Source organism: Sturnus vulgaris, unplaced genomic scaffold (genome assembly GCF_052056855.1).
Source record: "Sturnus vulgaris isolate bStuVul1 unplaced genomic scaffold, bStuVul1.hap1 Scaffold_192, whole genome shotgun sequence".
Lineage (NCBI taxonomy): Eukaryota > Metazoa > Chordata > Aves > Passeriformes > Sturnidae > Sturnus > Sturnus vulgaris.
Window position 1 is genome coordinate 8,185,793 of NW_028276155.1, and position 15,426 is coordinate 8,201,218.

The window sequence follows — 15,426 nt, forward strand, 5'->3', positions numbered from 1 at the left end:
GTTGGAGGAGTCTTTATAATATATGTCTGGGAAAGAAAATGTTTGTAGTTTTAAATTTTATTTTATGGGGTAAATATAGAGTCTAAACCCAATCTCATGACCCACTTTACAGTCTGAGTGTCCAAGAAGACACCTGAGAGACGTGGTGGAATTATTTTCTTTCCATCCAAACACGAAGAAAAGGCCCAAACAAAGTGGGGTGGGGTAGAAATATCCTTTTTTTGGTTGCCAAACTAGGAGAATGAACAGGAAGCTGTGGAAGAGTTGAGTTTCATGGCACATTGTTCTTTATGTTTATCTGCAGAAATTCTGGTTATTCTCAATTGCAGCCACTACACGTGGACTGTATCAAACATCTCAGAAAATGGAAACTAACAAAACTGCAGGAAGAGGCTTTCAGAGAAAGATTGACAGCAATATCAAGATTGGTGTTACTTGAAACAGCCCTTTCACTAGAAGTTAAACTGAGAAACATTGCAATAGTCCAGTGCAGTCCTTTTTTAGAAAGGTAACACCAAAACGATGGTGGATTCTGTTGTTCCAAAATGAAAACCACAAGCAAACTCCCGACAGGGAAGAAGGGCAAGTTCTGCAGCATTCAGTATTCAGGAATACTTTGATACTTCAATAATTTTTGCAGCTATATAAACTTTTTTCCCTTCCATAGAGAAAAAAGTGCTTTTATAAATGGACACTTTTGAAGACTAAGTAAAACAATTCTAGAGATATAAAGCAACAACTGAGAAAGAAAAATGACACACTGGGAGCCCTTCCATAAACTGCTGTCTAATATCTCCATGGAATGGTATCACCCTTTAAAATCCCTGCTTATCTCAGGAAAAAAATTAAGTATCTACAGAGAAGTAAGAAATACAGAGAAGTAAGAACACAAAATGTGTTTTGATGAACACAAATAATTTATCATGGCACTTCAATTGATTCTACACATATAAATACTTCCAAACTCTAAAACCAATTAAAAAGTTAAAGTTACCTTGTGTTTCTTTTCACTTTCAGGAATCATATTTCCAGAGTGCTCTTTTACAAGATTCTCCTAAAACAGAGTTATGTGATAGGAAGGAAATATTTATTTGAATTCAGTTGTTAAGAATCTTCTTGGTGTAATTACAGAACACAGTTTATAATCACAGACTGTTACAAACTTCACACAAATATATGACCAGACACTGTTTTTCTATTCAGTTTCATTCCTTACACAACTTCTAGAGCACAAGCCCAGGCCACACCTCACCCACACTGCTCAGTTAGTGAAAAACTCCACCTTTTCTTCAATTTCTGCTTTCAGTTGTTCCTTAAGGGATGACAGTTCACGTTTCAAACATGACAGCTCATTTTCCTAAAAACAATTAAAAAAAGGCTAGGGTTAACTATGCCCAATCCAGAAAAAAGAAAACAGTCCAAAATACTTAATAGGGATATTCATTAGATACAAAAGATAATTCTATTTGTTTTTCAACCCTATACTTGAAGCTTTGCTTTACCTTGTTTAAAATTAAAGACTGAAGTACTATAGGAAACAGGTAGTTGATCATAAGTGTTCAAGATAAGACCTTAAAACACTTGGGAGAATGGGGTGAGAGGGCAGAATCGAACTATTTAAAACAAAAATTTCCTTTTCAAACTGTGAAGTCAGAACATGACACACTGGCTGGAAGAGTAGACACAAACACACTGCTACTCCCATTTATTTTTAGAAGCATTTGGAGATTTTAGTGCCCAGAATAAGATCTGTAAGACAATAAAAGGAAATAAATTAGTGGGCTGATTTTTACTGTTCAGTCCCACTAAAGCAGATAGTTAACCCCTCCCCAAATATTCAAAAGGAAGAAGTAAAACATGACATTTATAATTCTATTACACTCAAGGTGTGTGGGTTTAACACAGCTTGGCTCTCAGTGGGGGTGGAGTGTTATAAGAACATATTCTATTATTGGCTTTTCACAAATATTAAAATGAATGCTGTATGTATAATGTTGGAAAACTCTGCTGTATGAATATAGTTTCTTTTAGTTCTGCTATTAACAAAACTTAGAAATAGTAGTGTGATAAATACATATATTTTTCTTGGAGTATAAAATGATGATGTAAAAAGGTTCTGTTCATGTATGAGAACGATAAAAATGAGAGAATAGTAAAAAAGATAATCAGGAAATTGTTCACATTCTTGGATTATTGGACACCAGAACCCCAGGGAAGAAGAAAAAAATTGATTTACAGGTTGGGGGGGGGGATGATTTTGAATAATGCTTGAAGATCTATGAATATACAACATGTTGATGCATTTAAAGAAGTGTTGTCTGAGTTAGTGGGTGGTCTTGGCTGAATGTCAAGCACCAAGCCTTTATAAACTTTTGCTTTATTTTTTGTCTCATTGTTTTTTCTTCAACCTTTTAAATTTTACCAGGAAAGGGAACCTCGTTTTTCACAGGAGGAAGCCACAGAAGTGGCTTCTGAGAGAGAAAGCTTCTTCTGTGTCCAGCAGAGCCAATTTCTGAAGGTGCTGGTGATGGACACATTGCTGGCCCGATTGAAAAAGTTGGTAATGCCTCTGTGATGACAGATTTAAGAAAGAAAAAAACTGTGTGCACTTCTTCTTCTTCTTCTGAGGGGTGGAAATGTGCGGCAGTAACGGCGCTGCAGTGTTCTCATCCCCCATGGTTTGAGGGAGATGTTGCAGTGTGTTCTCATCCCTCATGGTTTGAGGGAGATGTTGCAGTGTGTTCTCATCCCTCATGGTTTCAGGGAGATGTTGCAGTGTGTTCTTATCCCCTGTGGTTTGAGGGAGATGTTGTGGTGTGTTCTCTTCTCAATAATTTGTTCCATTCCCCCCTGCATTGTTAAACTGTACCTTCCCACCTAGTTGTCCATCTTGCCCTAAACCTGCCCCTTGATCCAGAATGTTCCCTGTTCCTCCTCCCATTAAGTTGTCAATCCCACTTTTTACCTACCCTTTAGTTTGGAAACTTCCCTGTCAATTCCCTGCTCTTTGAAGCCCCATTGATCTGTTTCAATTGTTCCCTCCCCGTGTTTCCTTGGGTTATGTATTGTAAACCTCACCTTGTGCTCCTCCCCAGCCTTCCCCTATTGGTAAAGAATTTGTGCCCTCCCCGAGAACCTCCCCTGTATAAATGTCCCTGCACACCCAGTTTCTTGGTGTGTCATCCCTGGAAAACTGAGATCAACCTTTCAGAGCTGCAAAACCCTATAAGAACTTTACAATTGATTTTTACAAGTGACAAACTGACTAGAGATCACGTTTTGTCTCCCTGTGCTGTTGGTGGGCAACAGGGAGGGACTGGGATAAAAGGTGTTCTAAAGGTTTATTTTAATTCTCATTACCCACTTTCAAATCTATTTATAATACATTTTCTTGATATTGTTGAAGTTCGAACTTGTTTTACCCCTAAAGTGTTTTTCTCCTAATCCTTATCTCAATTCATGAACCCTTCAATTTTTCTTTCCCCTCCTCTACTCAACTACAGAGGAGGAAAATGAGTGAATGGTTTTTTTGTGTGTGCCTGAAGCTTAGCCAGTATCAAACCACTACACAAGAACATCAGCCCCTCCACTGAATTATTTAACATTGGAAAGTACTCCTTACCAGTGCTCTTTCTGAAGATAACTGCTTTTGCTGATTAATTTTATATACTCTTAATTCTGCATCTTTTTCTTCAACCATTTTATCATATTCGTTCTGTGTTAAAAAAACCAAACCAACAACAAACTCAAAACATGTGATTTGTAACATGGAAATGTTACAATTATAGATCTATCCAGTCTTAAAACATCATTTTTTCAAACAGGCTCCTCAGAAGATTCAGAAAGCACCATAAACAAACACTGATGCTTCTGCAGAAACTGCAGAAATCAAATGCTCAATGCAGTATTATTTTGTGGACTGGCAGAGAGTGCTTTATTTCTATGCAATATTGTTCAGCACCTAAGAGCCAGCCATGCTATTTTTATTAATGGGATCTGCTAAAGATACTGCAAAAGAGAGTAATAGAAAGGTAAACTAAAATGTGTCAAGATAAACTGCTGACAGGCACTAAGTAATTTCCCCAGAGAAGGAGGCCAAACTGATACTGAAAAATACTGCATTCAGAGGGTATTAAAGGAAGCCTAACTTTAAAACAAAAAATTAAATCCTAGAAGTTTAGAGAAATGAAATTTATCTGCCCATAGGCATATTTCCAAAATCTTCAAATGAATTTGATTTTAGGTGATGAAAAGTCAAGCATGTGTTCAGCTTCCTTTTCCCAGACTCAGGCCTCTTTGTGGGTTTGAAGGGTTATTAACACATTACAAATGCCAGCAATCAGTAAAATCTCTTACCTTGTGCTTTTCCATAAGTGCCACCATTTCAGTTATCTTGTGCTGACAGTGGATATCAGTTTCTCTCTGTATCACTGCTGCTTCCTCATAAAGCAACCTCAGCTTTTCTACCTGGGAGCAGTAAATTGCATTTCATTCATAAACATAGCAATATATATTTTAAAAATATTACTTTAATTTCTTCTTCCCCCTGTGGGTGCAATGTAGTCTTGGACTTCATTTGCTTTTGAGATCCTTTTCAAATCTGACATCTTTTATGGAGATTGTTAAAATGGGCAAGATTAAAGGTACAAGTTCACTTTGAACCCAAAGGCCATTTCAAGCACTCTGCCCTAACATTTCTTAGCATTACCATAAAAACATGTGTGGGCAAAAAAATACTAATATGGGAGAAGTTATAATCTCATTTAGCTATGCTGACTTTATACCAAGGGTAGAATTTATTTGAACTATATCAAGAAAGAAAGAATTTTTAACTGGGTTCTTATTTTCAAAGACATACTCAGATACTTCAACTTAAGCACCTGATGTACTAAAGCTTTGCTCACAGGCATACACAACAACCATTTCTGTTGATAAGACTGAAATGGAAGAGCAAGGGCTCTGGCCAATAAAGCTTCATAAAAATATTTTAAATAAAAAAAATTAATTGCAGTAAAAATTAACACCTCTCACCTGTTCATTAAGTTTCTTTTCATTCATTTTTCTTGTTTCTATCTCTTTTTGATAGATGTCAACTGCTTCCTTATGTTGCTTGTTCATATTTTCCATCTCTAACTGCAATTTATTCACCTTTTGAGAATGCAGAATTGCTGCTGTTATTTGTTTAGGAATTAATATGTTAATTTTGGTGTTTTGCCCTTTATTTTTGAGCAGAAGCACACTGTTACTTCTCAGGTATATGATTAAAGTGTTTCCTATTTAAAAGTTCAGCTTTTTTTTTATGAAGAACTGAACTTTGTCCTGAAGTGAGTTCGAAAATACTCAAAGAAACAATGGCAACAGCACAATGGGAAAGACTACCCTAAATGCTGTGAATTCCTTGGAAAAAAACAAATACAGATGGAGATTTTATTCTCTCTCTTGTAATTCTATGTAAGATTTTCGCAGGTTTTATGGGACATTTTCCTCCCAGCTGTGCATTTGGATTACAGTTTTTCCTTTTAAGTTTCTCATATGAATATCCTCCCAAAAGTCCACTTCTTTCTCTAAATGCAGTACCCAAAGCTGGACACAATGTTCCCATCAGAGGGATTTACAGTGCAGAACACATTTAAAGAACAGCCTGAAGTGAGTAATGTATGTAAGTCTTTTAAATGCTTTTCTGTCACAATGGGGTTACTGTTCAGTCCACTACCAATAAATGAAAAAAAAGAAAGGGACTGATTGGAAACATAATTAAATGTGATGTGAAGTCTATCTCTTTTAAATGTTCAATAGTCAGTGCCCAATGATTAAAAATGGAAGCATCTTCTAAAAACTATGAGCTCATTCCTGCACAATCTGTATCCTAAATCCATAAACCAGCTCACAATGTATTTAACAAATATTGTCATTAGTTACACAGGGACTTAAAAACACTCACTTCATCTTCTGTGTGATGTTATTTAAACCTACCTTCCCTTCATGAATACTGGTTTTCTTGCTTTCTGCAGTAATTTTCTTTTTCAGCACCTGATTCTGTTGAAATAAAACAAAACAAGCACTGTACTTTAATAAGTTAACAGAATTATGTAATGGTTTAACTGTTTCGAGAATGTCAGAATCTTCAAAATTCCAGCTTTCATCAAGTTCCTGTTATTGAATGGAATTCATTCCATAACTCTCTCTTGTGCAGTTCAGGTTCCAGAACAATTCTCCAAACAAAAGAATGCTCAGATAACTACTGTGAAAATCCTGTTTCTTCACGACCTTAAGAAAGGCTCCCCCTGAGCAACAACAGGGAATAACAAATGAGGGGCAGAATGGGAATTAAAACTAAGATGCTGCTGACAGAAGGTGTGAAGACGTCATGACCAAAAATACAAGTTATATATATTTTACAGTGAAGTTTCTACAATTTGTGCTAGTGCAGAATTCTTTTCTACAAGTGGTAACTGTGATGGGTCCTTTTTACAAGTACATAAATAATACTATATAGTAAATGAAAAAAGTGTAAGTTTGTTAAAGATATTATTTTTGTAATTGCTTTTTTCAAATTAAGGCTAACTTAACAGATCAAGTGATTCCAAAGACGACTCCTTAATTTGATCAGTTAGGATAAGAAAGGAACATTTTTAAATTACATAGGTGTATCAAAAGATATCACAGTAGATGAAAAATGCTGAAAAGTCACCCCAAAATACCATGTGTTGATGTATTTGTGACTCTCAAAATCTCTACACACCTCCTGCTGCAACTCTTCAAAGCATTTGGCTTTATTTTCCATCTGTTTCTTTAAATTATTAACCTGGAAGAGATATTTCAAACATTAATTAGTTAAGCCCTAAACATTATGCCCTGTGTTAGCAATTTCTGTCCACATTCTCAAACATGCACTTGCACCAGTCTGGTTTATTCTGATGGGACTGAAACACAAGCTGATGTCTTAGAATGACTGGAGTTTGAGCCATAAAGTATTACAAGATGTTAATTAATTTAATTAATAGCAGTGAACCAGTTCCTTAGTGGTTATAGAGTTAAGAAAGAAGAAGGGAAAAACCTCCAGTATCTTCACAATTTCAAAAATACTTTGTATGAAGTTCCCTACAATCTATGAAAAAATGAATTTTCCCAATTATTTTCTAGACTCTTCAACTGCTTTTCCTTTCTTGAAATTTCATTTTCAATACTCTCAATCTGAAATTAGAATTGTAAATCTTTGACTTTTACAATGAAATTGTGAAATCTGTTTTAATGCTAAAAACCCCAGGTTGCTTTGAAACTCCAGAAAGTAAAAATATTTGAATCTATTTAAGCTAGAACTCACATTACATATAAAAACTAATCTAGAGCCCATCCATCACCCAGTGGATATATGAAAAAAAAAAAAAAAAAAGAAAAACAGGTTCCCTGTTTGCCTGAAATCAAACAAATCTTTAATATTCAATTTCCCAGCAAGGAATAAACATCCCTGTGACTGTGCTTGTCTTTCAAAATACCAGGGCTCAGCATGTGGACACACAATGTCACAGCTGGCAGCAGCTGTGACAGGAGAAAGCCCCTGGCAGAGACCACATCCCCCAGGCAGAGCTTTGCAGAAAAAATCCCAACAAACATTTTACATTTCAATTCTGTCCTGCAGGCTATGTAACATATTTCCATACGTACGTTTTCTTCTTTTTCATCCAGTTTACTTTGAATCTCTTCACCTGTCTTTGCCATTTTCTCCTTCAGAGACTCCAATTCATTTCTAAGGGCAAAATTAACAAGCATTAGTAAATATTTACTTCTTACCTTCAACTTCCTTTCAGTACTAATAAACTCCTGTTTTATTTTCTACAAAGAGCTGCTGATGTTGATGGGAATTTCATAAGCTGCTCAATGAAAATGTTCTTAAAATGAAGCAACATGCCTAGTAAGTCAAGATGTGAACTGTCCATACTTTTTACTTTAAGTAGGAGAAGATGTTCCAGCTAACCTAAGGAAAAGACATCCTAACCTGGACTATTGTAATGCAGCTCTGAAACATGGGAGGCTGCCTGTCTATTGAACTGATGGTACAGAGATTTCTGCAGAGTAACACTCAGCCAGTTTTGCCTTGTCACATTTCATCCATAACCTTGAACTTCCATTTTCATTTCCTTCACACCTAACATGTCTAATGCACAACAGGACAGCTCTTTCTATGTAAAACAAAATGATGGCAAACATTGTTCCTGTAGCAACAGGTATTTCTAATCTGATAGAATTTGTACTTGCCAACAGCAGAACTGACTAGTTTCTGTTTAGCTGTATTATCTAGAAAAATATTAATCAAAAAAATCCCAGAAAGCAACACAGGAACACAACTATCTATCTGAATCTACTTCCTTTAACAATATCAGATATTAATATTTGTTTTTACTTGCCTTAGCTGGCCATTTGCCTCTTCTAGGTTTACAACTAACTGCTTTGTATTTTCTTCCTTTTTCTCACTATCCTAAATAAAGACCAATGTCAGCAAAGAAATAAAATTCAAAGCGACTTCTTAAAAAATTCAAAGACATCCAAAGCACACTGACCTGCCTTATTCACAAGTGTAAATACACTTCTTTCCCAATTCAAGCACAAAAATCAGTTTAGGTATTCTACAGAACCATGTCATGTTGCAGTTCATCATCTGATTTGTAAAACTGAGCACTGTCCTTTAAAAAATCTGGGATTTTACAACTTGCCTCTTGTTTTTCTTGCAGTTTCTTGAGTTCTGCAGCCACATCATTTCTCTCCTGTGCTATTTGATCTTTCTCTAGTGAAAGCTTATTGAGACACACTGTTAGTTGTTCATTCTTTAACCTAATTTAAAACAAATGGCCAAGAGGAATAAGAACATGCATTTTGAAATCTCCTTTGAAGTTAAATATACCCATTATCAAGTGTTACTCCATGCTGAAAAAAGTCCAGGCCTTTATCTACCAATAGAGGATTTGCAGCAGTCACAGTGATATAAAAAGGAGACAGAAGAAGAAAAGAAAATCAGAGTCAACTTTTATATAAATATAATGGTCCGTGAAGATTATGTAGTTCAAAGCAGGATTAACAATGAATTCAGAAATTTTCTCTTCTTGTTAACAAAGTCGGAGATATGGAAGAACTACATATTCCATAGAATAATACAAATAGAGAAAATGTAATTTACAACTGTAAGTATCTAATTTATGTTGTATTGTGTGATTCAAAACTTCCATTAGAAAACAATCACCGCTCATTTCACTGTTTTTAAAGTACCTTAAAGTAACTTCTATATAACACAAAAAAGAATTAAATACTATATTTCAAAATGGTCATACATCTCTTGTTGAAGATCTATTTTCAGAGCCAAAAGCTGGTTTAAATGATCTTGCTCCTTTTCAGCTGTACTAGTCAGCTGTGCTTTCAAACCATGCATTTCTTTCTGCAGAAGGAAAAAGAAGAGTTTTGAGCACACATGTGTAAACTACAACTCATGGTGGTTGTCAGACACGAGCTAACAGCACAAGGCTTTCAGAAGAACCAAACAACATCCACACCATGGGTTATCCAGACTGTACCTTTACATATCTCTGCTGGGATATGAAGTGGTGTGAGATGAGAGCTCTGACACCAGTGCTGTACCTGGCCCCTGCTGTGAGTTTCATTACCCAGTCTGCAAAACTATTAAATTAGAGTCCTTGGATATCATTTTAAATAAAGATACTTGCTTCAGACTTTACAAGCTTTTGCATTCATCGAAATAAAAAAGACTAAAGAAACATCAGAGAATTCCAGTTCTATAGGATAGAGCAGAAAGGCAATCAACAGGGCTGTGCCTCCATCCTCAGTACAGGCACTGGAGGAGTGCAAGGGGCAGCAGCCAGGCCCCTGTGCACAGGAGGACAGAGATCTCCTGCTGTCACTGCTGTGAGCAGAGCAGCTCAGGGTGGGACACTGCTCTGTGTGCTACTTCCATGTACTTGTGTTCAAGTTAGGATGTGTAACTTGACTATTTATAAAAACATGTTTTATTATTGCCCTATTTCACACCTCTCTGATTTCTCTCTCCAAATTCTTCTCTCTCTGCAATTTTTTTACAGTACCCTCAAGATCCTTCTTCAGCAAGAATCCTCCAATTTGCCCATTTTAGAAAATTAGTGAAACTCAGTTCAGAACACTCAATGCACAGATTGTACAAAAAGCAGAGGTAGTAAAATGCACACCTGATTTCACACTACCTTAACTTTAGTTGATATGGTTTCTTGTTAGACTTGCAAATATAAAATCATCATGAAAATAAACCTCTGTTAATAGTGTAATTCATATAGCTTAGACATCTGTGACAGAAAATGGGCCTGTGCCACAGTACAGCAGGGTGCACAGAGGCCAGAGCTAATTACCTTCCTGTAAGTAAGAAAAAAATGGGAAAACTTTCTATCCAGAGAGATATAAAGGCATTTGAATGGGCATGAATGAAGAAGGAAATAACCAAAAACCTGACAAGAAAACCCAAAACACAGGAGACAAGAAAAACAGTGGTAATAAACAAGATGTTCAAAGAAAACACTGAAATTGTGGATGAGAAAGTTTAGTAGAAATGTTAAGGTAGACTAGACTGTATTTATTTATGGCATTTAAGGCACTTACAAAGCAAGAGGAATTTCATATGAAAAGCAAATGCCATGAGATTAATAAAATGAACATTTACCAGAGTTTCTGACAGCTCTTCAAATTGCACTTCTTTGTCACATTTTAACTTAGTCATCTCTTCTACAGCACATGTAATGCAAAATTAATGGAACAGAAATAATTTTTCATACTTAGCAGGCAGTATAACACACTTACCCTTTTGCAATAGCCAGTTCTCAAAACTTACTGGATTAAGTTCAGAAACTGTAAAGCTCATTTATGACTCAATCTAAATGTAGACTTTGAAAAATGATTAAGAAAGACATGAGCAAATCTATATCTGAACAGAAACTAATTATTTATCTTAAATAAAATTCAGAGCCTATTATGTTTTCCACAATTATGGCTTCAAATAAACCATGAACTGTAAGACCAGAGTATTCTCCAAGTATTCATGCATCTGCATTGTTCCAGAAATAAAAAAAAAAATCTGAACTGCTGAAAGTTAAGATCACATGGATATGCTGAAAAAGAAAACCAGTTATTACTAACTTCCACATGTTTTCTATGTGCATATTCACAATACTGGTATTTTTTGCAAGTACTCCACGCCAAGGTCGTGTTTGGTGTGGAATTCTCACAGGTCTCATCCTGCCTTGCTCTAGACAAGCATTAGCAGTTCACTTTGGAACATTTCTCTTCAGATGCCCTCAATGTATACAGGGACATCCAATTCTATTTCTCATCTGTCAGATGAGATCCAGCCCCATGTGCTGCACAGCAGGAAACAGTGCTGAAGGCAGAACTCTTGCTCTGGGGGCTGAGGAGCACATCCCCAGAAACCACACGATATCAAAGCAGGATTTAAAGATAAGCCCTGCCACATCCAGCATGGGGAGGGTCTGCAGAAACCTTAATGGGAGAGTTTTATCTCTGCTACAAGCTACAGAAATCCTGTCTGCTACTCCTGGCACCTGCAGTGCTACTGGTCTTAGCTGGAAACCAAAACTGCTTCCATGAGAATTCATGCATGGATGGCTTTGCCATTGGAGCTCTGCACAGCACTGCCCTTTGGCTGTGCAAGGACCAGTGACCACCAAAGAAAGGGGAGTCAGGTGAGTCCAAATAAATGCAGGCATTCCTGACAGGTACAGGTAACATCATTCCTCCAAGTACTACAGACAGTCCATTTCCAGAAAGCAGCAGAAAACATTTTTATTACTGCCTAGCTCATTTTCTGCCTTTCTATAAGCCTTACCCAGATCAGCAGACTTCTTTTGGAGCTCCAAGGTAACCAGCTTTGATTCGTCTTCGTATTTCTTTGATCTAAGAAAATGATAATTTAAAACCTCCAAATGTACAGTACAAAGCACTGCATTTGAAACTTGAAGGACAACAGGACAGTGTCTTACCACAAGCACTTGAAGAACATTTACCTTTCAACAGGCAGACAATATATCAGCTGCAACACCTACCAAATTTCACTTTTACAACTTCAGAACAGCAGACATTCAAGTCAACAAATATATACTTACAGAAATTTGTATTTCTTGAAGACAGAATTATGGAAGTTGGAGGGGGAAAAATTTTACTTTTTATAGACCAGTATCAACCAGCACAAATATAAAAATATTACATTAAATTCCCTGCATTTAGACCACTGTATCAAAAAACCTCCAAATTTCAGCTTCATTTCCAGTTGTTCTTGATTTTGTCATAGACTGCAAACTGTAAGATGACTCTGAATGGAAACTCTTGAATTTACCTATTTTGCTCCTTTTGCAGCAAGCTTTTCAAATTGGCAGTAGAAATCTCAAACTCCTTTGTCACAGCTGCAAGCAAAGCCTTCACTTTTTTACATTCTTCCTCCTGTGCTTCCTTTTCTCTGGTGACCTCAATTAATGTTTTCACTGTAGTTTGGAATTCAGCTTCTAAGTTCTTCTGAGTAGCCTTCAAAACATGATCTAATTTCTAACCATGTTTTGCAACAAACAGCTACAGTTGTTTCATATCTAAAGTATCCATAATTATTTATGCAAATACTCATCTAGTTTATTTAAACTGTAAAACTGTAAGCAAGGTGTACCTCTGCCTTTTGCAATGAAATGTCAGCCTCTCCCAGCTTTGCCCTCAAATGTTCTTGACTGACCTGGGATTCCTTTAACATTTCTTCTCCATGTACTAAGCAAAAAAGATGTATGTTTATATTTTTAAAAATAGGATATTTACTAAAAAAATGCTGTTAGAAATTCGAAAATACATACATTTATAGAATTTAACAAAGGCCAATGGTACTGACATCATATACTATAAAAACTTTGAATATAGATGGCTTAAAAATATTGAAAATCAAGGTCTGAAAAGTAAATGTCCTCAGTGGCACCTGCCTGACTGTAAATTTGTAAAACTGAAGCAATGTGTTTTCCCCTTGCAATTTTCAAAACTTCTCACTGCTTGACTCACCCTAAAAATTACCCTGCCAGTTCTCATCCCACATAAGCAGCTTCTGTTTCAAAGATAAGCCCCAAAATTCTGCTGCCAACCAGCAACAGAACAACTATCACAACCCTGTTTCCTATGCTTCTAAAACAATTACATTTAAACACAGCACACAGAATGTAGAGAGCCTGGTGCAGGAATGGCTGGAAGAAAAAGGCCATAGTCAGATCAACTTGGTGAGGCTAGCAAAGCAGGCCTCAGTCTCAGGAATACAGTGTCCTTGAGATAAGGAAGGCACGCAGAATTGAGAAAAACATGAATGCCGAAGTGCTTAGCTAAGCAGCACATCTAGACCAATGATGAGCTCAGATTTTGCACTATGCATGAGCTAATTAAGCACTGTATTTAATCGCCACTCTGCGTATCAATAAACGAGACTTTGCTGATGACCATATGGTGTCCGCGTCTCCCTTCTCCGACAAATGGTGAACCCCAACGTCCCTCCGTCGCTGAAAAGAAAACGGGGGAGAACGCGCCACGGTCGGTGAAGTAGAGTTGGGGCCTGCTGCAACCGGGTCGGTGTCAAACGACGTAGGGAAGACACCCCCAGGAGCTACAAAGGTGGTCCTGGGCCATACGTGCTGCCGAAGCCGGAGAGTTGCAACAGCGCTGACGACGAAAAATGGACAGGCAAGCAGCATATGATTTATTTATAGTACATATACATATACTACATATATACATATATATATACTATATACTACATATAGATAAGCTAGGGTTAAAAGAGATTAATCCCAGGAAGGACATACCGGGGTTGTTAGCCTGGGGTTATGCTAAAGGTTTATTCTCTAACCCTCACACCGTGCATGATTTAAATGAGTGGCGTAAGTTAGGGGATGCACTGTGGGAGGCGGTCTTAGAGGATGATAAAACAGCAAAAAAACTGGGGAAGATCTGGCGGGTAGTTCATAACGCGCTACTGAAGCAGCAGGCGGAGAGAAGGGCGGCTCGGGAGGCAGTAGAGGCATATAAAAGAAATGCTCAGTATGGCGATAATGAGCCCCGAGCACCCAGCACGACCAGAGTAGAAATACCTATCTCTGGGGAGGCGGCAGGAATGACGGACATGGCCAGCTGCGCTTGGCCCTCGGCACCCCCCTTAGAAGAGCTTGAGGAGGATTCCGCCGCGGCGGCGGAGACAATTGCAGAAGGCGGAGTAACCCCGCCTTCCGAGGGCGAAGGGCCCCAGACCGGCGGCGAAAAATCCCCTTGCCGGTCTGAGCCTAGCACCCCTAAGCCCGCCGTGGAGCCAGCTCCGGTCCCTAGGGCGGAAAGCGACCTGTGGGAGGAGATGGCAAGACGGCGGGGGGAGGCGTGGAGTATGCTAGCCAGACACAGCTTGGAGACTGGAGACGAGGGCGCTGTTGACGCAGCGAAAGCCTGGGCTTTTCCCGTCACGTATACACAGGGAATAAATCAACAGGGACAAGCCGTCCAAGTGGGAGCGTATTCGCCTCCCGACTGGAAGCTGCTAGCCCAGCTGAGACAGACAGTGAGTCAGTTTGGTTTCCGGAGTGAGCCAGCTAAGCAAATGCTAGATTTCTTGTTTGATACATACCTGCTGTTGCCAAATGATATGAGAAGTATAGTGAAACTGATTTTCACGCAACATCAGCAGTTGCTGTTTAATGCACATTGGCAAGCTCTTGTTCAGGAGTCAGTTGCAGTACAGAGAAGTGCGAAAGATCCGTTAGCTAGAATTACCATAGACGAACTAATGGGATTAGGTCAATACCGCAGGACAGAGGCTCAAATGATTTCAGGACCTGATAAGGTTAGGGAAGCCATGCGTCTAGTAAGAAGTGCCATCGATCAGGTCAAGGATAGCTCAGGCATACCCATGTATATGGGGATAAAACAAGGAAGAAATGAATCCTTTGGGGACTTTGTAGATAAGGCTGCTGCTGCTATTGAAAAGGCAGGAGTCCCAGAGTATATGAGAGGGGCGATGCTAAAACAATGTGCGTTGCAGAATAGCAATGAGGCAACAAAAAGGGTATTATCAACTTTGGGGGCCAATTGGACGATAGAAGAGGCATTAGAAAGGATGGCTCTACAGCCGACAGGGGCGCAGGTTTTCTTGGTTAATGCACTAAAAGAATTAGGCTTAGGGCTACAAAAGCAAGCCGAGTCCACACAGTCACAGGTGCTAGCCGCTCTTGCTCCTCTCTGTGCTTCTACAGCAGCCCCGGCCACATCGAGCGACCACCGGCCTCCTTCGGCGCGATGCTATAGATGCGGAAGCGGAGGCCACTTCCGACGTGAGTGCCGTGCCCCAGGAGTATGGTGCCAAAACTGCCAGAGCAACAC

At 38.3% G+C, this 15,426-nt stretch overlaps 1 protein-coding gene across 1 annotated transcript; it reads right to left on the bottom strand.

Moving 5' to 3' along the window:
• Positions 1 to 4,796: 4,796 nt before the first annotated feature.
• On the bottom strand, positions 4,797 to 7,746 carry LOC148218298 (synaptonemal complex protein 1-like). The gene is made up of 5 exons (XM_088157870.1): positions 7,666 to 7,746; positions 6,743 to 6,805; positions 5,974 to 6,036; positions 5,032 to 5,148; positions 4,797 to 4,805 (listed from the first exon to the last, which is right to left on the bottom strand). Exons 1-5 carry the CDS (start codon positions 7,717 to 7,719, stop codon positions 4,797 to 4,799), a joined length of 306 nt encoding a protein of 101 aa, XP_088013996.1. The 5' UTR covers positions 7,720 to 7,746.
• Positions 7,747 to 15,426: the final 7,680 nt, after the last annotated feature.